General features: G+C 43.3%; 1 protein-coding gene across 6 annotated transcripts in view; it reads left to right on the forward strand.

The window, feature by feature from the left end:
• Positions 1-24,651, forward strand: part of LOC123934990 (integrator complex subunit 6-like) — a 53,123-nt gene extending 28,472 nt beyond the window's left edge. For 2 of the 6 annotated variants that reach the window (XM_045995369.1, XM_045995373.1), the window contains exons 8-18: positions 1,089-1,241; positions 4,176-4,308; positions 11,859-11,953; positions 12,941-13,051; positions 15,304-15,522; positions 16,172-16,295; positions 17,542-17,684; positions 19,116-19,350; positions 21,973-22,347; positions 23,153-23,246; positions 23,649-24,651. In XM_045995369.1, coding sequence (XP_045851325.1) covers positions 1,089-1,241; positions 4,176-4,308; positions 11,859-11,953; positions 12,941-13,051; positions 15,304-15,522; positions 16,172-16,295; positions 17,542-17,684; positions 19,116-19,350; positions 21,973-22,347; positions 23,153-23,246; positions 23,649-23,757 — 1,791 coding nt within the window. In that variant the 3' untranslated portion in view covers positions 23,758-24,651. The remainder of the gene's footprint in view (positions 1-1,088; positions 1,242-4,175; positions 4,309-11,858; positions 11,954-12,940; positions 13,052-15,303; positions 15,523-16,171; positions 16,296-17,541; positions 17,685-19,115; positions 19,351-21,972; positions 22,348-23,152; positions 23,247-23,648) is intronic. The other 4 variants (XM_045995370.1, XM_045995372.1, XM_045995371.1 and 1 more) reach the window with 4 other exon arrangements.
• Positions 24,652-25,737: the final 1,086 nt, after the last annotated feature.

The raw sequence follows: 25,737 nt of genomic DNA on the forward strand, positions 1-25,737 counted from the left end.
TCTCTCCCTCTCTCTCCCTCTCTGTCTCTCAAATAAATAAATAAAACCTTTGAAAAAACGGAAATCAGGAAAAATCGGAATGAAAGAAATTCCGGCTCACACATCACCCCCGTTGCCATCCCTCCAGCTTTAAAAGCACTTTGATGGCAGTTTCCTTCAGCGCCCGGGACAGATCTTGTAGGTGTGTCAACCACAAAGACGAAGCATAGTTTCCCCCTTTATAAGGGCAACAGAGATGTTTTGTCGTATTCTTGTTAGACCAAGAGATCTCTTGGAAGAAGAGGGGGAGTCATGTCTCACCCTTGTCCCTCGGACTTGTCCTATCTCCTCATCTCTTCGGTCGCTCTTGCTGCCGCCACCGTTTCTCTCCCTGGTGCTCTCCATCCCCACAGACTAAACCTGTTAACAAAATGGCCGCTCCACCCCTCTGCTTTGGTGCCCCAGGCACGTGGGCCTTCGCAGCCCAGCCCAAAGCAGCCTTGGCCATCAGCTGTTCAGAGGCAAGTGTGCAGGTATGCGAAGTGCTGTAAAAAATCAGCTTGAAAGGAAATTTCCACTGGTCCTGGGTGTTGGGACTGACTCATTTTTGGTACGTGTCTTGCCCTTCCCGTGGCTTTACAATTTTTCTGCTTGCTTATTAGTGGCTCGAGCCCTCTCATTTGCTCATTAGACAGCTTCGTGGATTTCTTCTTCCCTAGCAGCGTCTGGACTGTGTGTAACCTCCCGGTACCAAGGAATGAAGGGCAGAACATGCTTGGGGATTGCAAAGTGGATCTGAAAGTTGGAGTTCACCCTGTGGATCGTTAGTGACTTCCTAACCATATTCAAAGCACTTATCATCTTTGCTTCACTGAAATTATAGTTACGAGTGTTCTAATTTACCTTTCCTCCTCCCAATGCCAAGTAGATGGTAGAGCCAAGGAATCTGTGTGCCCTGCCTGGATGGATGCTGTTGGCAATGCCCTCTTTTTCAAAGCACTGGTGTATGTCTCAGCGGTGGTTTCACAGAACACGAAAGGGGTTGTGGATTTGTCAGAAACGTAAGCTCGCCTTGATAACGCACCGTATTTTCCCCTCTTGTCTTTTAGCCTCCACGAACATCTCATCCTGTTGTGAGGTTCTCCTGTGTAGATTGTGAGCCAATGGTAATAGACAAACTTCCTTTTGACAAATATGAACTTGAACCTTCACCCTTAACTCAGTACATCCTGGAACGAAAGTCTCCCCATACCTGCTGGCAGGTACTGTCGGCCAAATGTCTGTAACCGTTCTGGGATCTGGGATTTGTTTTAAGGAGTTTCAGCGGTAGCTTCTGCAGCTGAAGCTTCGTGTGACCTTGACAGATTAGAAGTACAAGAACAGTTTTTTTAAATGTTTTTCTTTAAATTCCAGATAGTTAACAGCACAGTGTAATATTAGTTTCAGGTGTACAAGATACTTTTGACACAAAAACCCCATAAGCCCTGAAACTAGTTTTTGTGTTAGTATCATGTAACCAAACTTCTCTTCCTGTACAAAGCACATCGGTGTGCATAATGCGGATTTCGCTTGGATGCGGCAAATACACGTGTTAACCGACTCTTCCAAGTGTTACACTTCAGCTGAAAGGGCTTGCTGATTTATTAATAGACTCACCTTGGTATTAGTTTGTAAAAATCCAGACATGGCAGTCACACAGCCCTTTTATTTGGATATAATAAGGAAGTCCTACGCTGGAAGTATGTTTGTTCTATCCCTAGACGCCAGCACCATAGAGCGATCAGTAATTGTTAGGTTCTATTTACGCAAGAAACACTTTTAGACTGCCATCTGTTTCATCCTAAAATGTGAGATTATTGCTACTAGTTGTCTTTAAGCTACTTAAATTCTCCAAAGATGCTAAAACTGGGTAGGAGAAAAGGAACACACTTGAAGCAGGAATGTAGAAGTGTAAGAAATAGACCAATCTCATAAATATAATAGTGAGCAGAAGAAGCCAGACATCAAAGATCCCACATCCTATGATTCTTTTTTATCTGTGCTCGAAGAGAGGCAAAGCGGGCTGACTCTGTCAGAAGTCAGGTTGGTGGTTTCTCTTGGCGGTGCAGAGCAGTGGCCTGCAAGGGACACCCAGCAGGGGGTTTCTGGTCGTTTTCTATTTCTTGATTTGGGTGCTGATGATACATGTGCTTTCCCTCACACACTTTTCTGAATGTATGCTTATATTACAGTACGATACCCCGGAAATGCGCTAGGAATGTAGAGATACAATGTAGAGATAGAATGTTAACTCAAAACCACGGTAGGAGGTTGACTTCATGGATTGACACCAATTTTGCCATAAAAGCAAATACAGTTACAAATCATACCTTTTCCCTAAAAAAGAAGCCCTCTTTTCTGTATAGCACATTTCTTGTAAAGCTTCTTCTAAGACACCTAAGACATCCTGCCCTTGCTCCCTGCACCATCCCTCAAATATGCCATATGCCTATGGTCCTGTAACTTATTTGACTTCGGTTTAGTTTGAAGGCAGGGAATTAGTGGGAGTGAAAAAGAATAAGATGAACCAGGAGCCAGAAAATTTGGCCAAATCATAGTGGCGCCTGGATTCCAACCCTAGATCCCTAGGTCTGCCACCAATTATGTGGTCCTGGACCAGACACTTTCTCTAGATGAGATGGTCTCTAGTGATCCCTTTGAACCACCCCCCCCCCAATTCTGTGAATCTGCAGGTGATAAGGAATTTGGAAAAATTCAGGGGGCTTATGAGAAGGAAGGAAGGAGGGAAGAAAGGGAGGAGGGAAGAAAGAGAGAAAGGGAGAGAGAGACAAAAAACAGTGTTTCTCCTCTCATGGGCCTCCTAGGTCTGACCCCTGATGGCTGTGTGTAATATTTTTAATTGTTTATGATGATTGCCCCTCTCTTCTGTTATATATACTTAGGAAAAGGGGGGAAATCCACCCTGTGTTACCACACTTCTTTGTTTCTGTTACGGTTCAGATTATGACATGAAATCTAGTAGATAAGTCCTGTTTTATAGCACCAACACGACTTACTGTTTTGTGGGGTCGAAAGTGACACAGAAAAGGTTTATTCTTAGCTATGACTAGGTATAGCAAGAGTTTAGTCAACTGGTAGGAGATATGGCTGGTACCAGGAATTAACAAGGTGAATGGATTCTGTTCGCCATCAGGGTTTGACTTTTGTCTTCAATGATCCTGCTGAAGGAGTTGGGAAAGGCAGTGGTGTAGGTCTCTAAAAGTCTATACCAGTGCCCTAACTTGGGCCAAAGAGGAAACAAGGAATAGAGAGAAAGCATGGTAGCCAGAGGACTTCAGCCCAGCCTATCGAGTGTACGGGACCTGACTGTGTAATATATATTGAATCAGGAATCGTCAGCGAGGAATAAGGGGGTAGTCACATGGAGTAAAGATTAGTGTTTTTTAATAGTCTTTTTAAAATATTTTAATTATTTATTTGACAGAGAGATAGAAAGCACAAGTAGGCAGAGGGAGAGGGAGAAGCAGGCTCTCCGCGGAGTAAGGGAGTCCGATGAAGGACTGGATCCCGGGACCCTGGGATCATGACCTGAGCTGAAGGCAGACACTTAACCCACTGAGCCATCCAGGCGCCCCAAGATTAATGTTTTAATCTTTACTGAATGTTTGCTCTGCCAGCATCCTTTAGAAGAGAAAATGCCTTCCAGATTGAACCAAAGCATCTCTTTGCTGCCTCTGAATAATTAGCACCAGTGTCCGGCTCATAATGGGCTACTTGATAAGTATTTACTGGATGAAAAATGAGTGAACGGGTAGGGGAATGGGGGCACCAAAGGAAGCAAAGCCCATTTAAAGTCCATTGTTTGTTTTCGTGGCTGGTATCACTTAGTGGTGTTTCAGCCTCGTTTGCCATTGTGCTAACCAAGTAAATATTTGGAAATTGTTGATGGAGCCTGTGGTCTCCAAATTGTGACTGCAGAGTCTGGGTTCAGTTTTTAATATAATGTAAAAAGAATTACAATCTGAACATTCTTATTGAGTATGGCCTATGTGGGTATAACCCCAGGTTAAAAACACTATTGCCATTTTTACATTATAGTTAAGCTATGCGTTAGATGTCATTCTGGAATGTTGCTGGGAGTTTGGTTTCACATAAAATCCTCATTGTCATGACTGTGTCTGACTTCATGTTCCTAGGTATTTGTTACTAGCAGTGGAAAATACAATGAACTTGGCTATCCATTTGGTTATTTAAAAGCCAGTACGACTTTAACTTGTGTAAACCTGTTTGTGATGCCGTACAACTACCCGGTTTTACTCCCTCTTTTAGGTAAGTAAAGTTATGTGCCACTTCCTCGTCTTTAAAACGCAACAGAAATGAAAAATAAGAGAATGGGCTATAAGCATTTTAAATGTAGTCGAAGAGTAATTGCTATCGGGATACAGAAAAGGCTAAACACGGGTTTGGAAGGATAGAATTTGCCCATTGTTTTCTGTTCTGTTGGCTTTGTTGCTGTTGTTTTTTGTGTTTTCTGTTTTGTTTCCTTTGGTTTTTTTGTTATTTTTGAATCAGACCTCCTAAAGAGAGCTCCTGCTGCTCCTCAGGCTTCGAGAACCAGAGCTGCCATTCTTCCCCCTCCCCCAACCTCATTTCAAGAGACTTGGCTTTTTTGTAGACTAATTTGGGACCCAAAATTCCGTGACTGGGGTTAATGCTCCAAGAATCTGATGGTTTTCTCCAGAAAATAGGGCTTCTGTGGGGGTTACTGGCTCCCACTCATTCCCCCATAAAAGAATCTTAAGTGCTCTGGAGGCATTGGTGTTAGGCAAGTTAAGGAACGAGGTACAGAGTCAATTCTGCAATCACTGTAGTCATAGAAGCTGTCGTTTCCATGGTAAAATTCTACAAGGAGCAACTCCAGGAGCTGCTACTGAGATTTCACTGAAAATGTGTGTAGAGATTTTTTTTTTTTTTTTCTCATTGAAAGAGCCACATCTGTTTGGAGCAATATAGTCATACCACGTGGTATCCTTCTAGTTGTGAAATTGGGATCATTTTTATTTGATGGGGCTTCTTAATTTTTGCAGAAAGTTTCAACCTTTGTGTTTTAATCGAATCATTAAAAGCGTAAGATTTTTAGTGTTATCAGTAGTGTTTACACTAAGTATACTGAAAAAGCAGTTCCTTCAAATGTTGCAAGTGAAGCAGGTTAAGAATGAGTCATCCTAAATGGATTAGCATGATTGTTTTGTATTTGGTCTAACTATTTTATTTCTTAGTCCAATCTAGAAATGTCCTCTTGAAGGTGATTGTTACTGATATAAAATATAGGTTATGTCTTTGAGCTTCATAAGGGTACCGATAGAAGGTACCTATATTTTGTGGATTTGTTTAAATTATTTATAAATTCAAATGAATTTATTAGTTAGTAGTGATTTCGTAAAAATATTTTTACGTGAGTGTGGTTGACACACAATGTCGCAGTTTCAGGCGTATGACATAGTGATTGGACGAGTCTTTACGTTCTGCTGTGTTCCCTACAAGTGTGGTTGCCATCTGTCCCCACACAGCACTGTTATAATACCACTGACTGCATTCCTTATACTGTGCCTTTTATTCCCGTGACATAGTCATTCTGTAACTGGAAGCCTGTACCTCCCGTTCCCCTTCACCCGTTTCACCCATCCCCCCACCCCTGCCTCTCCATCAATTCAGTCTCTGGATTTACAGGTCTGATTCTGCTTTTTGTTTGTTTATTCATTTCTTTTGTGTTTTTAGATTCCACATATGAGTGAAATCATACGTTTTTTCCCTTTCTCTGTCCAGCTTTTTGCACTCAGCTGTACACAAATGGCACAGTTTTCATCCTTTATGACTTTCAGTTTTGCTAACTGTAAAGTGTAGGATTAGACTAGATAACCTCCACTTAGAGTGTTAATGGTGTTATTTTTCTGTTTTTAAGACTACCTTTTATTTTCAGATAATTGTAGAGTCACATGCAATTGTAAGAAATAATAACACTGGGAAAGACAGCATGGAGAGTCCTCAAAAAATTAAAAAAATAGGACAAAGAGTTAAAAATAGAACTAGTCTGTAATCCAATAATTGCACTATTAGGTATTTACCTAAAGATTACAAGAACGCTAATTCAAAGGGATACGTGCACCCCATATTTATAGCAGCATTATTTATAAGAGCCAAATGATGGAAACAGCCCGAGTGTCCATTTGTATACATAATGGAATATTACTCAGCCATGAAAAATGAAATCTTGCCATTTGCAACTATGTGGTTGGATCTGGAGAGTATAATACTAAGTGAAATAAGTCAGAGAAAGGCAAATACCATATGATTTCACAGCTATGTGGAATTTAAAGAGCAAAAAAAAAAATGAGCAAAGGGAGAAAAAGACAGGGAGGTAAGCCAAGAAACAGACTTAACCATAGAGAACACACTGCTGGTTACCAGAGGGGAGGAGTGGGGAGAAACCGGGGATGGGCATTAAGGAGGGCACTTGTTGTGATGAGCACTGGGTGTTGTATGCAGGTGCCGAATCACTAAATTTTATACCTGGAATGAATATAATAACACTGTATGTTCACTAACTGGAATTAAAATAAACACTTGAAATTAAAAGAAAAGAAATAATAGAGACTTAACACCAAAAGCACAGGCAACAGAAGCAAAAATAAACACATGGGGATCCATCAAACTTAGAAACTTTCGTGCAGCAAAGGCTGTAATCAGCAGAGTGAAAAGGCAAAGCTACGGAACAGGGAAAAATTTTCAAATCATGGATCCGGTCATTTTGGCCGGTGTGTGTGTGTGTGTGTGTGTGTGTGTGTGTGTGTGTGTGTGTGTTTTCTGTTATTCAGATTGGGTGATTTCTCCTGTTATCTCTTCCAGATTACTGATTATTTCCTCTGTCCCCTCGATTGTGCTTTTGAGACCCTCTGTTGAGTTTTTTATTTTGGTTATTGTATTTTTCAGTTCTAAGATTTCCACTGGGTTCTTCTTCACATCTTCAGCTTTTTCCTTTCTCTTTCTTTGATGAGGCCTTCTGTTTTCTCATTTGTGTCATGCCTGTTTAAAATTGCTTGTTGAAACATTTTTTTATGCTGGCTCCTTTTACATCTTTACTGGATATTTTTAATGTCTCTGTCATTTCGGTGTTGGCATCTCTTGATGGTCTTTTGAATGTGTTTTGAGATCTTTCTGGTTCTTGGTAAGATGAGTGATTTTCCATTGAATCCTGTGCCTTTTCAGTATTGGGTTCTGAGTCTCAATCTTATTTAAGCCTTCCGGTTCAGCTTCCTCTCACCCTCCTGGCAGAGATTGCAAGGTACTGCCTTGTTAGTGCCAGGAACGGGTAGAAGCCCAGGTTCCCCACTTGGCCTCTGTTGACAGTCTTAGGGAGGGGGGCTTGCTCGTTGCTGCTGGTGGGGGCTCGGCGGGGGTTCTGGATCCTCACTAGAATGATACCTCCCTGGCTAGGAGAAGTAGGAGTTCCTCGTTACTCCTCCTCACGTGGTCTCCAATGACACCGCAGGGGTGGTGGTGGCCGTATTACCACAGGGCAGTGGAAAAGTTCTATAGAACTATTAGGGGCCGAATTCCAGGATCTCTTTAGTCTCAACTCAGCCTGCCTTCCAAATTATTATGTGAAAGTGCCCCTAACCAGGGTAGCTTGTCTCCCAGTGGAGACTGAGACGTGCAGCTCTTCACAAGAGCGAGGACTGCTCTCTAAGCCTGGGCTTTGCTGGTCTTGCGGGTAATAGAGGTGAAGAGGAGGCATCCAGTCCTTCCTTTGTCTGAACCTGCTGTGCCTAAGTCGCCACATGTTGCCCACTCTCGCACTCCCCAGTACTAGGTAAGGTCAGCTCATGACACTGGCTGCTTGTCACCCGTTAGTCTGCCTCTTCCCCAAATGCCAAGTTCCCTTCTCCCTGCAGTGTTTTCCATCACAAGAGGTACGTGTGCCTCATCGGTCCCTGGTCCTCCTTAACCTCTGAGACCAAGGATCCAGCCCTGCCTAGAGCATCACCGTCCCTCTGCAAACATCTCAAACCAGGAACCCCAGACGCATCTTTGAATCCTTCCCCTTCCCCAATGCCACACATCCATTTGAGGGTCAGTCTGTCCTCGACTCAGTTCCTATTCTGCCCTTTGGCCTTAAATACCCATTTCCAGGCTTTTCTGTAACCTGTATCTTCCCAGGGAGCACGGGGTTTTTCATACCCTTAGAGGCTAGAGGTCCTTGTGCCCCCGAATCCCAAACTTGGGTTTTGTGTTGAGTTCTGAACTAGACGCTCTCGACATTTCCACCATTACTTCGCTTTCTGGGTTGCGTAGCCCCATATTGTTAAGAGTATGGACTGTGAGGGGTGCCTGGGTGACTCAGTCAATTGAGTGTCCAACTCATGATTTCAGCTCAGGTCATGGTCTCAGGGTCACGGGATCGAGCCCCGTGTCAGGTGCCCCACTTAGCGGGGAGTCTGCTTGTGATTCTCTCTCTCCCACTCTCCCTCTGCCCCTTCCCCCCTCTCAAGTAAACAAACAAATAAATCTTAAAAAAGAAAAGACTATGGACTGTAGAGCATAGCTGCCCTCATGTGGATCCTGGCTTTGCCATTTGCTGGCTTTGTGAGCTTGGATAAGATACATAGCTTCTCTGTGCCTTACTTATTTCATCTGTAAAATGGGCATAATGAGAGTACATATCCCAGAGGCATTTAGTTGGGATTAAATGAATTAATGCGGTTAAATTGCCAATAGTCACTGTTCATTTATGCTATTAGCATTATCATTACTATCGTCATTATTGATACCTGTGTTATTTTAATAACTCTTAAAGGCACTGCTATTCCATACGAAGGACATTATATAAAGATGTAGGACAGTTTTGCAGTTTGGTGGGCAGGATATTTAGTAAAAAGGCAAGTGAAGTCATGTACACTTCCTAATGCCCGGAAACATCACTGTATTACTGCATAGTATGATAACTGTCCGTAGAGGTCACCCTTATGTTTTTTTTCTTTATCAATTCAGGATTTCCATCAGAAGTAGTTAACAGAGGTTTAATTTTTTAAGCACTAAAACTTGCCTGGAATGGATAAGTGAGGCTTAATTGGATCAATGAGCCATCATGAGAATCATGTCAGTATCATAGTTAGCAAGAAGATTCTCTCTCAATAAGGATTTTTTTTTTCTATCGAGGGCCAGTAACTACAGAAATTAAGGCATTTGTAACAACTTTTTTTCTTAACTCTACCACATTCAGTTCACCTGTTTTTTTTTTAAAAAAAAGATTATTTATTTAATTTTTTATTTTAGAGAGACAGAGAGAGTATGGAGGCGGGGGACAGAGGGAGAAGGAGAGAGAAATCCCAGCAGACTCCCCACTGAGCACTGAGCACAGATCCCTATGTGGGGCTCGGTCTCATTACTCTGAGATCACCACCTAAGCCAAAACCAAAAGTCGGATGCTCAACTGACCGTGCCACCCAGGTGCCCCTATTTTTTTTTTTTAATTAAGAACTGGGATTTGTGTAAAAAAATAAAATTCAGCTCCATATTAAGGCCAGTTTCTATCAGGAGAACAAAAAGAAATGGAGGCTCAACAAGGCCAGTGGTTTCTCTAAGCTCACTCTAAGTGTGTGGCTGAGCCTGGAACACAAACCCATCTCCTCCACCCCCTCTTTTTTTTTTTTCAGCAGGAAACGGGGAGAAACGAATGGAAGGGAAAATGTTACTAGTTTTTGAGGTGTGGGCAGTATCACTTCACTCTCCTACACTCTGATCTCTTTGTCTTTCAAATGTTGACTCGCTGAGTGTTTATGACGTCTTCATTGTCCCATCCTCATACAACGCCATGAACATAATTTCCTGCCCCATGGAGAATGTGACTCATGTGGCCCTTACCCCAGTAGCTCTCTACCCTTAATCTAGGCTGTGGAACATTATCTTTTTTCCTCCCCCGTTTCAAAAACTCCAAGAAATAATTAGACTCAGTTAGACTAATTGGTGGAATCATTGCAATTGGCATTGTTTGAAATTCTAAGACTATTCTTGACTCTCATTATCTAATCTATTTATATCTAAATGTCTCCCCAGTCTTGTATTTCAATTTGTCAGTTTCCAAAAATCTGCTTAATTCCCAACAGACTCCACATAAAGACCCAAGTATAACAGCGTATTTCCACCGTCTTGCGTTCCTTTCTATCAAGATATGAATGGTCTTTAAAGGACCTGCATGTTACAATGGGCCAGAAATCTCTTCAGATCTGTTTTTCTTTGTTCTTTCTACCCTGCGCCAAAAGAACAAAAGGCCCACATTTTATGACTTTGTAAATTCATTTAAATTAGTTTCGGCAGGGGTGAATAATTTATTATAGCAGTAAAAGGAAGAAAATGTGTAGTTGCTTTTCTTAACTAAAGTAATTCAGCATTTCAAAGAATAGGCCTATTTGTAGAGAAATTATGCATATGGCATAGGGATGCTTTTGTCCTTGGAAGTAAAGCATTTGGATTTTTTTGGATAAGAGCCAATGAAACCTGAGGAAACAAAATAGAAGATGAATTCAAAATATCTTTGGCATTTATATTAAGTGTGGAAGGTTTCTGTTGATGTCTGACGATATCAATTTTGAATTAATATATAAAAATACATTATTCGTACCCTTGGAAGGAGATAATGACATGGTTTGGAAATTTTTCTGTAGTTTATGCATTTAGATTCTTAAAACAATTAAGTTTGAGAAAGGTAAGGGATGTCTGATTATTTAAGGACAGTATCTTCAGGGGTATTAATGCACATGGTATTCAAGAAATATACTTAGTTGTGCAGAGTTTTGAACTTCAACCTGACGTCTCCACTAGCTTGTACTAGTGCCATGACCTAATCGTTAACTAACATTTGACAGACCCAATGTATGGCTTGAAATGTCTGACCACTGAAATGGAAGAAATGAAGGGTGGAGGTTGGGTGGGGAATAGGACAGGCTGATAAAAGTGAATCCAAAGCATAATTTAGAGCTCGCTGTCCTTGCCTGGAAGTTAGAGGCTTCGCTTTTGTTCTCATATACTTTGTAAAGTTTCTTTACAACACCCTCCATTTATGTATTTATTAATTATTGACGTATAATTGACACATAACATTAGTTTCCCATGCATGACATAATGAGTCAAAATTTGTACATACTGTGAAAAGAACACTGCAAACACTAGTTAACATCTATCACCACACACGACCACAAATTTCTTGCGATGAGAACTTTGAAGATCTACCATCTTAGCAGCTTTACAAATAGGCAATACAGGATCATTAGCTAGAGTCACTGTGCTGTGCAGTACACCCCCAGGACTTACTTATTTTGTAACAGGACGTTTGTACCATTCGACAACTTTTGGCCGTTTCACCTACCCTGCCCCTGCCTGGCCTCTGGCCACCAGTGAACTGTTCTCTGTTTCTCTGAGTTCGGGGTTTTGTGGTTGTTGCCTTTCCACCCTTCATTCGAATAAAAGAAATATTCCGTCAGCCAGTGACCATGGAGTCCGCCTCACGGGAAATTTGTACAGCCGTGTTACCAATACGTAACAGGTCAGAAAGTTCACGTGGATTGGAGTCGGCTTCAATATGGTATTTTACATAGCTTCACAGATGGCAGAGGAATAGCTAACCTGAGAATTTTTTTTCTAGAAAAATACTCTATGTAATTTTGGTAAATAGTACCAAAAAAGACAATCAGATCAATGAATGTTCAGCTAATGTAATTAAAACTTGAGATGTCTAGAAAACGATATAACGGATGCGGGTTGCTTGGTTTCGATCTTGGAATTTAGGACTGGAATCACGTAATACTTTGGTTTTTCTCTTACAGATGACTTGTTTAAGGTTCACAAGCTTAAGGCAAATCTGAAGTGGCGACAGGCTTTTGACAGCTACTTAAAAACTCTGCCTCCGTACTACTTATTAGTATGTATTTATGTGTATATATATGCATTAGCTGTATCAGTGATGATTCTTGTCACCAGAAATGTCAGTGAACCAAACACTGGACCCTTGAAATTAGCTCAATATTTTTATTGCTAAATATTTGTATCGCCACTGTCTTCTCAAGTTACGTGTAAGAGAATTGTTTCTTTATTTTATTGCCTTTAACTGCCATGGTTTTTTTTTTTTTTATATATAACAACACGTCTATCTGTGTTTCTCTTATGAAAAGTAACCGTATGGAAGTGGAATTTGGGGATTTAAGAAAAATAGGTCTGGATTCAACTTCCCTTTTTAACTCTAGAAATTTTCAATATGGGGTTTCCCTCTGAAAAACAACTCGGAAGGCTGGATATGGACGTTCTGCCTGTTAAGTGTGTCCGAGACACAGCGCGAGGCAGGGGTGCTGGTTGGGGGAGGGGAATCCAAAAAGAACCAAAAGCTACTTGGCCTCATTTGGGTTTCCACAATTTGGGAAAAAAACAGTCATGATGATTTTGAACTGGTCGTCTAATCGAAATCAAGATGATCAAAATCATTTCAGAGGCGGATATGACAAACTTTCAGCCAAGTTTCTAGAGGTGAAAAGGCAGAATCTTAAAGGGTACCATTGGTATCACTGGGAGGAGAAATTGGGGTGCGTTGGTATTTACTATGGCAGGAATGGGGTGCACGATAAAATGCAATATGAAATGATTTTATGACTCGGGATTGAAGCCTGAAAGCAATTTACCTGTTTGAATTTGCTGTTTCTTGCTCTTCTTATCCCACTGTCTTCTGATTTTGTTACTTTCTGCTTCTTACTCCTCTGCTGTATTCATTGCCACTTTTTAATGTTCCATGTTTGGTTTTATGTGCAGCACCTTGACTTCTAAGAAATGAATCGTGTCCCTTTGCCCCTTATAACTGAACTTTGAGTATTTTAAGATTTATTCTATTCTTACTGTTGTGTATTTTGTTTCCTTATAGCCATTAAAGAAAGCACTAAGGATGATGGGAGCTCCAAATCTGATATCAGATAATTTAGATTGTGGACTTAGTTACAGTGTTATCTCTTACCTTAAAAAACTCAGCCAACAGGTAGTATTGGTAAAAATAAACAAACAAAAATCCTTTGCCCTCAGAAGTGCATTTCCTTATTCTTTAGTGTAATTGTACTTTTTCAGATTCAATGTGTATTTATTTCTCCACTTTATGGATTAGTAATAATGTGATTCTCTATGGCTTCTAGCTTCACCATGAAACTACAGTTAAGGGTCATTGGATACTGTGCCATTTCTCCTTCCGCTCGCCAGTTTGCGCTGCCCACAAGCTGGTTGATAACCTTGTGGCCTGAGACGGGCAGAGGCTTAGCCAAATTATCTCATGGGTCACATTTTGTCTGTCCTAAACCTAGTTTCTCCTCAAGTCACATTGGGCTAGAGCACCCCCCCCCTTTTTTAGGTCAGCCCTCGGAGGCATGGTGTGATTCGGCGTCTTGCCTGACATTCATGTTTAGGCAATAAATATGCAGATGCCTTTTCTTGGAGACGGGGAGATGAGACCAGTGTTCCTCGAGCTGGAGGGTGACAGGCCCCAAACGGACCTGAAGAGTGGAGTTCAACCTCCCCTCTTCTTGCCCTCCATCTGTTCCTTTATCCCCCCAACTCATTTACCATTATTCACCTCTATTAGTACCTCATTCTCCACTCACCCCTACTTATCATACTTCTCACCTCTACCTAGCCCATTCTTGCAGGATGGAAATATTTGAGAACTACTGAGTTAGAGCTTTACTGCCATACAAATGTGTTACGTTATATGACAAGGTGATGCAGCCTTTTTGCCTTTTTACTTCCTTCTTCTGCACAAAGGTTTTCCCAGGTAGGGACCAGTACTAGCATTTGTAGTGGCTGTCAGGCTTTAAGTCAGACATGTTTGGAAGCTGGGCCTATAGGAGACAGACAGTAGTAAGCAAAAGAGTGTCAGATTTCACTAAAGAACCAAAATGACTCCACAGTTGGGGACACTGACACTCCTGGCGAGGACCTGGCCCAGACAGAAGGATGGCCTGGGGCTTACCGGCTCCTGACTGGCCAGCATGCTCATAAATGCAAGAGACAGGAAAGGCAAACCTAGATTTCTGGTCTACCGAGTGGCCCCGCGACCCCCTTTCCTCTCTGCTAATAGATTTTTGTTGTTGTTGTTACTGTTCTGTTTTGGTTATTGATTGATTGACCTGTTGATTTATATATATTTTTTATTTGATGTCTACCTTAGGCCTTTAAGGCTGTGTCAGCAGGGTATGGCCACAAGGAAGAATAGTGAGCAGAGTTGAAACTGATGAAGTTCTGGGATCTTCTGGGACACGTTGCTTGTGTAGTTTTCCGAATGGGATTTTGGGACCATTTCTGGAAACAGGCCCTTCATTTGCTCTCCTCCCTTATTTCATAACTTAATTTTTTGCAAAAGATAATACATGTAATTAATTCCAAGCATAGTGAGAATTAGTGGGTATCTCTGACCTAATCATAAGAAACTCAAAATTCTTTTGGGCTTACTGGGCATTGGCAGGATTCCTTCTTTTAGAGAAAAAGAAAAAGATTATTACTAATTTATAATCACTCCAATTACTAATTTAATTACTAATTTAATAACTATGTTGCCAGTGTTCCTTGAACCATCTCAGATGTATGTGAATCCCCAGATATGCCCAATATATTGCCATAATACACTGTCAAGCAATATTTATCAATGTGGTTTAACAGTGTCTAGTAAGAGGGTTTTTTTTTTTTTGCCAGTTAGCTAGAAGACTACTGAGTATATACATTACATATTATTTATGTGGTAATGTTTGTTAAATTAAGCGTTACTTTTTTGGGGGTAGTCCGATATTAGAAACAAACAGTTTAATTTTTCCAGATGTAATGCCAGTCTATGTAATCCAAATTTTAGCACTAGTTTACATTTATAAATACAGAGTCTTAAACCTTTATGTCTGGATCTGAAATAAATACGTTGACTTAGACTAGATTCTATAACAACAAAATGTGATTTTAAATGTCTATGAACGGAAGTCTTAGCCACAGTTTCCATTCTCTCCATGAGTCAATCAGATTTTGACACTAGACAAGAGAAAAAAAATGTAGTAAGTTATTTACCTTTCTCGGCCCCCTCCCTGTTTGCTGTGCTAGCACAGAGAAGCACAGGGAAATGTTTAATTATCAGTTTTTCTGTGATTTACGATTGAAAAGTTGTTCTGTGGGGTTCTTAAAGTATTACCTTTCTTAAGTAGTGAAAACAACTGTGGTAATGGAGATCTTTTCTTAACATATTATGTACTTTCATTTTAGACCAAACTAGAGTCAGAACGAATACTAGCATCCGTGGGGAAGAAACCTCCCCAGGAAATTGGAATCAGAGTGAAAAACCATTCTGGAGTTGGCATGTCCTTGACGCACAGTAAAAATTTTAGAAAACTATTGAAAGAAATCATAGGGGAAAGTGCACCAAGACTGACAGAATTGAATACCAAAGAATTTGCTGGTTTCCAGTTAGGGCTCTTAAACAAGGTAAACCGTGACATAAATCATTTGTGTTTGTTTGAACTTGTCTGATACGTTTATGTCATATTATTTTCATTTTGAAATGATTAAGATCCTGTTTTGGACTTCATGGTTCTCCATACGGACCAGTCTAGGAATTGTCCTGCCAGCAGATGCTGATATGGCATTAAATGCACAAGGTGCATTCCAGAGGAGGGTGGGGTGGGTAGTGTCTTCAAGGATGAAGGGAAGAGAGGACAGAAGTGGGCAGGGAGAGCCTTCAGGCTGTACTGCTGATCTAGCCCCTGTGAGAGGAGAGGGCAAGGAAGAGGATTGGGTATGAAGAGACTCAGGCAGCAGAGCACCTGTGAGAGTCTGGGCCAGCCCTGCCCGGACCCCCGGCCCCACGATTTCCCATAGACGAGGTCCATGTTGGGCAGAACTGGCCCGGCCAGCTGACATACTTGGAAAAGGATGTTCCCAGTGCTTTGAATACTGTGTGGGTGTATTGGAATTCAGAACAAGGCCCTCAAAGGCTAATTGGCCACCACCTAATTCTACCATAAGTTAATTACATTGACTATCTCTCTCTTCAAGATTTTAAGAGAGTTAAGAATGACACTTCTACACCAAAAGCCTGAGGAGTGACTGAAATTATTTGTTCCCTTTCGAATAGGATTTGAAACCTCAGACGTATAGAAATGCTTACGATATTCCGCGTAGAGGTCTTTTAGACCAGTTAACGAGAATGAGATCCAATCTCCTGAAGACACACAAGTTTATTGTGGGACAAGATGAAGGTAAATGAACAAAGCAGTATTTTTTGTTGATTAGGAAACCGTCAAGCCTGACTTACATGAGGGCACTTACTGCATAATCGGTAGGTTATTTTGTAATCTTTAAAGGCTTGGAATGCCCGTTTTTGCTAAATCCCTATACTCCCCAGGCACAAGTTGCTTGTCCTCAGGTTTTAGGGGAGGTGTGCATTAATCGGCCTGTAGGCTTCAGCTCTTGAAGCGTCAAAAAAACAGTCCCATGAGAGAGATACTGCTTTTATGCCCATTTTATGGACATGGAAACTGAGAGTGAGCATCTTTTTTTTTTTTGAAGTTTTTGTTTTAATTCCAGTCTAGTTAACATACAGTGTAATATTAGTTTCAGGTGGACAATTTAGTGATTCAGCACTTCCACCCAAAGAGCACGAGCTCATCACAGGTGCCCTCCTTAATCCCCATCACCTGTTTCCCCCATCCCCCCAACCCTCTCCCCTCTGGTAACCATCAGTTTGTTCTCTATGGTTAAGAGTGTGTTTCTTGCTTTGGCTCTTGCTCTCTCTCCCTCTTGCGAGCATTTTAATAGCTAAGTCCAGGTTTCGTGAGTTGGAAAGTGGCGGGAGCTAGGTCTGTCACATGGAAGTTGCACAACCTGGCCTGCCATGATGAATTCGATCCAGAAGTCCTCATTTAGATGAAAAGAATGAACCGGAGAGTGTCTAGGATAATTGGTGATGGTGTACAATTCCCCTTTACTCCCTTTCGTTCATTTTAAAAGGGGTCATTTGTCCATTAAAATGAGCAAATCTTAGTCAGCCCATCTCTTGCAATCATACACCAAGTTTTGTGGCGAGGAGAAAGCTTCACTAAGAAGAGAACCTGTAGATTTAATCACATTCTCCCAAGAACATAAGGCCTACTATCCAAGGTTCTCTGGATGATGAGAGAGAACCATGGAGCCTAGGCTCTTTGAAATGCAGAACAAACATGGCGCCGCAGTTTGGGTGGTGGCATATTAAATGTCAGCTCATTTTCAAACCCAGTTGGATGCGGAAGGGAGTTGTGGTCAGCCTAGTGATTTGAGCTTGTCGGCAGTAGTGATGGTACCCCGAGTATTGAGTGGGAAGAAGAGAGATGCTTTTGGATCTTTGGATTTGAGATTTTAGGCTTTGGATGCCGAGGTCCACATTGTTAACGCCAACTATGATCGTGTCCTCTCAAAACGGGGCATTGGCACTGTAGAGCATCTGTGTCTCTTCCTGTGATGTTACAGATTCCCTTCATAGCGTTCCAGTGGCACAAATGGGTAACTATCAGGAGTATCTAAAGACATTGGCTTCCCCTCTTCGAGAGATTGATCCCGATCAACCAAAAAGACTGCATACTTTCGGCAACCCATTCAAACAAGATAAGAAGGTAAGATGCCTATTTCTGGGTCTGCCTACCTCGTGGTATCCTTGCTACAATTCCTTTCTTTTGGGCAAGATGAATGTAAATCAGAGCTTCTCCCTCTGTTTAAAAAATAAAAGAGGACTCTAGGGCTCTTTGTGAATGGATGTGAAGGTGTGTTGCATGAAGAAAATAATAGGCCTTGATTGGGTACCAAGTAGGAGCTGGTGTTTCAAATGATCGCATCTTGTGTTCGCAGTGTAGATGAGCGTTCCCATCTGCCCTTTGATACGAAGAAATCAAGGCTCGCAGCAGTCAACTAACACGGCTGATAAAAGCCAGGATTTGAACTCACATCTTTCCAGCTTTGAGCCTATATGCATTCCCACCTCTACACACCAATTCCTTTAACATTGAGATTGCCATTTATGTCCTGTTTCCATGACTCAGATCGCTAATGCTCTATCTAGACCATGATGAACTAACTGTTCCTTTTGAAATAGGAAGTACTAGGTGATGTTGCTTTATTTGGATTGTCCTACTAGAGATCTAAATGTGGGGTGGGGAGGGGCGGGAGAGGGAGGGAGAGATGCTGACTTGACCATTTCAGGATGAGGACTCATGGGGATTATATCTGCACACATAGAGAAGACAGTTGGTATTAAGGTACAGACCATACAGTAATCTCTCTCATAACAAAACAAGACTGGAAGGCATTCCACTTCACCCCATCCTCAATTAATCGGAGTTTTTCTTAATCTTTTTGTGCCTTGGTCTTTTCCTCTGTAGCGCTGGGGCTGCTCGTTATGCGTAACTAACAGAGCCCTGTGGAGTGTTGAGTGAGTGTGTGTAATATACCGTTTTCGAACACGACCTGGCACGTAGTCATGCTCAGGGAATGTGTTTTCCCTCTTCTGTACTGTCTTGCTTTGGAAAGTGCCTTGGAAATATCATCCATGATTTTATGAAAATACTTTCATATTCTCGTGTTATCCTTGGGTGAGAACAGCTTTTAGCTACCCTTTTACGTGTCTGCTCTCATCCGGTACCCCCCAAGAATGAAAAGCCCCCACGGTGGACGTATTTGAATTTTTGTGAGGTTGCTGTCAGGGGAATGACATTTTCCATCTGCCTGCCGTCCACCATCTCCATGCAGCATTCTGTTCAGGGATAATCAATATTTCCTAATGATGCATTTAAAGCGCAAAAGCACACAAAAGGGAATTGTTTCCCTTATCCAGGGTTGGTTCTGAGTGGTTTGTCCTTCCGCAGAAAGGTCACTGTGGGTTTATAGTCCCATTTCGGCTGATGCGAGTCGCTCATTCCTCAAGCTTTCTGGGTGATCGCGACTGTACCGCGTCTGACCTTGGCACCCCGTTCTGCTGGAGCGGAGTGGAGGCCTGTGTTGGGGGTGGGACATGTGGTCTTTAATGGAACGCGTTCGTTGATGTCTTCTAGGGAATGATGATTGATGAAGCAGATGAGTTCGTAGCAGGGCCACAAAACAAAGTGAAGCGTCCGGGAGAAGCCAGCAGTCCTCTGTCATCTAAGAGAAGGCGGAGTATGTCCCTGCTGTTGGCGAGACCACAAACACCACCTACTGTAACTAACCACGTGGGCGGCAAGGGACCACCCTCAGCCTCGTGGTTACCATCTTATCCAAACCTCCTAAAACCCACCCTTGTCCATACAGGTATAGAGTAGTGGTTGTGCTTTCCTTATGGCTCCTAGAGGACTAAGACACTAAGCAACTTTCCATTTCCTTTGTACTCATGTCTTTTGTATGCGCTTTTTGGTCGTTAAGTAAACTGTTATTAAACCAAAGGTGCCCCATGGGGGAGCGGAGGCCTTGCTTGTGGTGGTGGGAGCATGTCTGCTGTGTGAATCAGAAAGAGGCAGCGGGTTCCCGAAGCAGCAGGAGCGAACGGCTCAAGAAGACCGCGGCTGGGTCTGGGCTGCCTCTGTGGCCTCGTGTCCCCATCCTGCTCTCACCCAGTGCAGTCCAGCTCTGCCTTCCCTTCCGCTGCCACGGGCATCATCAGGGTCCCCCATCTCTGCCACCCGTGGCCATTGCTCCTCCGTGTCATTTGACGTGGTTTTTCGCTCCCTCCCCCATGGAAACTTTCTCCAGTTCCCAGACACTACGACCCCTGGTTTTCTTTGCTCTTTTATGGCAGCCCCTCTTGATCCTCTTTTTGTGGTTGTTCCCCTTCTCTCCCACCTGTAAATAGTGTAGGGACCCGAAGCTCCATCCTGGCCCCTCTCCCCTCCCTAGGTGATCCCGTACAGTCTTGGGCTCTCCAAGAGATACTCGTGTCAACAACTCACGTATTTACCTCTCTCGGCTACAGCTTGCTCCCAAAACCAGGCTTGAATTTGTCAACGGACGTGGTATCTCCACCGAGATGTCCGATAGGCAGACAAAACTCAGACAAAGTGAAGTGGGCTTCACTTGGTTCTTGGGAAAGCCTCACCTCTGCTGTCTCTGTAACAGCTCTCCCCACAGCCGTCCCCAGGGCATGACGCTTAATCTTAAGTGACACCATTTGGCAGCGTGTGTTGCTAAAGCTGTGTGTGACAGCCTGCCGTTGGAGGGTGTGGGGGTTGGGAGAGCGAAACCCTGGATTACAGTGTCTGCGGGTTTCCGCAGCATAAATAATGCCAGCATTCTTGAGGTCAGGCCGTGGGCATGAGGTCACTGAGCCAGGTCGGGAAGAGCTGGCCGCAGTCCCCTCTCAACGAGCAGGTGGGCACCAGCCCCTGCCCAGCCCTGGCACTACTTTTTCCCCAGGGGTTCAGATGAAAACCTTTGGAGTCCCCATGGTTTCTCTGTTCTTCTCTCACTTCCATCTCTTAGCAAATCCAGGCAACCTGACACCCGGTGGATTCCCTGTCTCGCCCCCTTTGTCTCCATCCCTCTAGTGCATGCTGCCACCATCTGTCCCCAAACTACTACAGCAGCTTCTCATCTGATTTCCCTACTTCCCATTCGCGGCCCTGTCTAACCCATACCCCGCGCTGCGGCGGAAGTGACCCTGTCTGCTTAGAAACCAGATCTTGGCCACATCCATCCCGAAACCCATCGTCAACTCCCCTCACACTCAGAACAGAGTCTGCGCTCCTGACACTGGTCTCCATACCATGCACGACCTGGCCCTGCCAGCCTCTCCTGCCATCATGTGTCCTTTCCATGTCCTCCTTGCTCTCTCTGCCTCTGACTTTTGCTCCATGGCCCTGGCTTATCCCCTTCTAGGGACTGTGCACAGCCCTCATGGCAGCCAGGCCGCCTCCTCTGTGTGTGCACAGGCCGGCTCTGTCTCCTGCTCCTGGCTCTGCCCAGGGGTCCCCTCCTCTGAGCGCCCTGCCTGACCTCACATCGTGGAGGCTTCCCGTCCTGCTCTCACTCACATCCCTGCTTCCTTCCTTCCCAGCACAAAGTCAAACTGTGTTATTCCCTTTGCCCATTGTGCACTTACTGTCTGCCTTCCCTGTGAGGATGTAAGTTCCATAAGGGTACGGATTGTTTCCGTCTGTCTCATTCCCTGCTGATCTCTGGGCTTTGGCTCGGTGCCTGGCCTGGGGAAGCTGAGCATATGAAGTACAGGGATCAGACTTGGGAGGAAAAGGAAACCCACTTCTTTGTCACAGAAGGGAATGATGAGAATCATATACAGACAAAGATTTTTGGTGATGGAGTCCAAATAGAGCCTTGAGACCTAATGGCCACCTCTGTTTTCCTCAGAACTTTCGAGGTAGAGAAGAGAGGTTGAAGGGGGCTCACGTAGTGTGGCACCAAACTCAGTGAGGCATGGTGGTTTTTTTTTTAAGATTTTATGTATTTATTTGACAGAGACAGACAGAGATCACAAGTAGACAGAGAGGCAGGCAGAGAGAGAGGAGGAAGCAGGCTCCCTGCCGAGCAGAGAGCCCTATGCGGGGCTCGATCCCAGGACCCTGGGGTCATGACCTGAGCTGAAGGCAGAGGCTTTAACCCATATGTCAGTGGCAGGAATCGTGACATCAAGTGAGACTTGCTGCTTTTCAGCTTGTAAAACACAGGCAGCCGTTAGGCCATGTTTATTAGTTGTACCGTCTGACTTGGTTTCCATGTGTATTCGGAGCGCCAGGAAGAGAAGCAAATGGTTTCGTGGTATTACCTCCTTGAGCTCAGTTGGAGGGCTCTCAGACTCCATCTGTACGTCTTCTTGCTTTCTGAAACAAAGAATTTCCTCACAACTGAGGAGCACCGGGATCTACCTGTGGGGTGGCTGGAACACATCTACCTCACAGCTTAACTTCTTCACTTGGTTTCCAGACGTTACAGTCATTCCTGAGGTCCATGAGGAGAAGATGGAAAATGGTCAGCTCGCACCTGATGGCTTCCTGTCAAAACCTGCTCCGCCAGAGCTTATGAATATAGCAGGAGATGGTATTCCACGCAACCAGTTGGATTCTCTGTCTGATGACTTTGCTAGTCTGAGGAAGGCTGGCCTGATTCACAAACCTGGGACTAATGCAATCCTCGGGGGAAGCAAAAGCGGCCGTGTCTCTGTAGAGGATCGGAAAGTCTCAGGAACATCTACTTTGGGAACTGTAGCAAATGCTTTGCAGATAACTCCTGCCATGGCGCAAGGAATCAATGCTGATATAAAACATCAGTTAATGAAGGAAGTCCGGAAATTCGGACGAAGTAAGTAGTGAAAGAACATGCGTCAATAATATAACGGAAGGTCCTCATTCTGTGACTCAGGGTATGATTCATGCTATCTCTTGTGGTACATTTTTGGAAAGTATTGGGTTTTCACATCATTTAAAGCGATTCCTCTTGCTTTAACTAAAGGGACCCAGTACACCTTTCTCTGACAGTCATGGAAGTCGGAATCCTGAAATTCTTTTTGCTGAGCTGGAAGGAAGGTGCTGGCTGGTCAGAGCTCCTTCTGGAGATTCTAGAGAGAATCTGTCTCCTTGCCCTTTGCAGCTTCCACAGGCTGCCGGCCCTCCTTAGCTCCTGGCCCCTTCCTCTGTCTTTGAGCCGGTCGCGTTAGCACCTTCTCTCCTGCCTAGCCTCTTCTCCCGTCCTTACATCTTTCCTCTCTGATGCCAACTCTAAGGCCACCCTCTTATTTGGATGTTTGTGACTACACTGATGTGTCAACACGAAGAGCCTCCCCATCTCAAGATCCGTAGCTTAATCCCTTGTGTTAAGTCAAGTCCCTTCTGCCCATACAGGATAACGTATTTGCAGGTTCTGGGAATTGAGGTGCAGACAACGTTGGGGGCTGGGACTCAGTCTGCCGCATCTGTGCAGTATTTATGCGAGTTTCCTTAGTAGCTAAGGGGCAGATGTTTTGATTTGAATATTTAAAATGCAAATTATACCTAATTTTCCACCCATGAAGAATAACTCCCAAGGATGTGTAAAGATTGAATTTTATTTCCCATTCATGTTTCTTTTTAATACTGAAGTGTCTTTTTTTTAATATATGTATCTTCAGAGTATGAAAGGATTTTCACTTTGCTTGAAGAAGTGCAAGGGCCTCTTGCAGTCAAGAAACAATTTGTTGAATTCACCATCAAGGAAGCCGCAAGGTGGGTGTAAAGAGGAGACCTTCATTTTTAAATTTTTTTGAAATAGTAGGGCCCAGTGCAGGACAGGGGGAGGAATAAGCCCTGCCTGACTTTTCTCCAGCCCTGGCCCTCACTCATAGTTAAGACTGTCTCCAGAGGCATTTAGATTGATAGTATCTGAGTCCAACTCGTTCATCCAACTCTATGGAATCTTCTGGGCTCACCACAGTCTGAGGCAGACTTGGGCCCTCCCTCAGTTGGCACTGTTCGTATTTGCTAAGCCCCATCTTTACATGAGGATGCATTTTCGATCCTCATGGAGATCACCAGCCCCACTTTGTCCCCCCGCCTTCCACTTTGTCACCCATGTGTCGGAAGTGCTCTTAGTATCTTTTGGTTAATAAAATTTCTCTTTATTTTTAGGTTTAAAAGACGAGTCTTAATCCAGTACCTGGAGAAGGTCCTAGAAAAAATTGACTCCCACCACCACCTCAACAATGTTAATCACATCAACAGCCGATCATCGTGTTAATGCAAAGACCAAGGAGAAAAAAGGGCAAGTTCTCCGTGCTGTAGGATGGAACAGGATATTGTTAAAGCTTCCTAGAATGTTTTGGCCAAGGGAATTGCCTTCCTGAAGCTAAGAAAAAGCCACGGAGCTATTATTATTATTATTATTATTATTATTATTATTATTATTATTATTTTTATGAGTCTCAGAGGTGGCTCTTGCCCTAAGAGTTTTCCTTGAAAGTATTAGTTTGTTGTTTCGTTGTTTCTTTTCCCAGTTGAGGAAGGTGATGTTGTTAATTCTGCAGGTTCATTTCAGTAAACACTGTCACCCCTACTAGATGTGATAAGGGTTTCCTCCTTGGAACTTTGTTGTTCTGGGCGTTTCCAGAGTGACTAAGGGCCCCTTGTAAGTGGAGCACTGCTCGGTGCCCTTACGTCCTCCAGAAAAGAATAGGTGGTCAGAAGGCAACTGGTCATCTTGTACGTGCCGAACAAAGTTTTCAACAATTCCTAGTTGTGCCTTTTAAACCATGCATTATTCAGGACAGTTTGAATCAAAGAGTAAGAAAGCTGCTATTTGGGTAACTTATTTCTCTGTGGGAGGGGGCAGGGAGAGTCACAAATGATCTACCTCCAACTCTCTTCTATTTTGTCTAGAGACATCACCAAGTGCACCTGAGGCTACCCCAACCCTGACATTTGTTCTTGCATGTGACGCCAGAAAGTCTTCAGGTGGACTTGGACATTCTGTGCTTTGGAAGCACTAAAAGAAAAAAAATCATGTATATAGTTCCTTTAATGTTTATACAAAGGTTTATATGGAGCAGTATTGTGATGTCTGTATTAATTTGCAAAAATTTAAGTGTACAAAGATATTTTGAGTTTGCGTATATAAAATAAATCATTTTATGGATTTTCACGAGTTTGGTTATACTAGAGAATATTCCAGTTTTTAAAAAAGATTTTATTTATTTATTAGAGAGAGAGAGAGTGCACACGAGTTGGGGGAGGGGCAGAGGGAGATGCAAGCTCCCCCCGAGCAGGAAGCCCGAGGCAGGGCTCAATCCCAGGATTCTGGGATCATGACCTGCACCGAAGGCAGGCACTTAACCAACTGAGCCACCCAGTTTCCCCAAGAAATTTCTACTTTTATCTTTCCTGTGATGTGTTATTCCTTTCGGGAAACAGTGCACATTGTTAAATGAAGATGTTAACACTAGGATTTAAGCCTCAAAACATCACTCACAGAACCCAGTGATGTTGGGGAAAATACCAGAGCAGTATACTCTGGGGGGCCAACCCCTGTCCACACACACTGAAAAATCTGTGGGAATGAAGGACTCTGGAAGATAGTCAAAGATTTACAGCAACTAAGCAAATGCTGAATCAGGAAAAAAGCCATTGAGACATGATAAGACAGTATTGGGGGATTTGAATGTATTCTTGCCCAACCCCCTCCTTGGTCTTGAGGATGGCAGCTTGCATTCTAAGTGTGGGTTCCTGGTTCCGGAGGGAGGAGATTGGACCTTAGTCCCAAGGAATTCTGTTTGTCTGTTTGAACCTGTCTGGGGGCTTCCAGAAAGACTGACATGAGGGGAGTGATTGCTTCTGTTTGGCCCACCTCCGGAAAGGAAACACTGGGGAATGAGTTACTTTGGAGAATAAGGCCTTTGGCATGTTCCCATGTGCACCTGGTTATCTAGAAAACCATGTGAATGCCCGGGGCAGGGCTCAGAGTCAGAAAAGACCTGAGAGGACCGTAAGATTTCACCTCTGGTTAAGCATTAGGCTCAGCACGATAGTGAACAGAACAACGAGTTAGAGGATCAGTAAGGAAATGGAGCACTTGAACAACACTGTAAGTCAATTAGGTCTAACAGGCACCTACAGAGGAGAGTTCATATTCTCAAGTGCTCACAAAGTACTCTCCAGGGTTGCCCACATGTCAGGTCATAAAACAAGTCTCAGTGAATTTTAAAAGATTGAAATCATGCAAAGT

The sequence above is a fragment of the Meles meles genome, chromosome X (genome assembly GCF_922984935.1).
Source record: "Meles meles chromosome X, mMelMel3.1 paternal haplotype, whole genome shotgun sequence".
NCBI classification, from domain to species: domain Eukaryota; kingdom Metazoa; phylum Chordata; class Mammalia; order Carnivora; family Mustelidae; genus Meles; species Meles meles.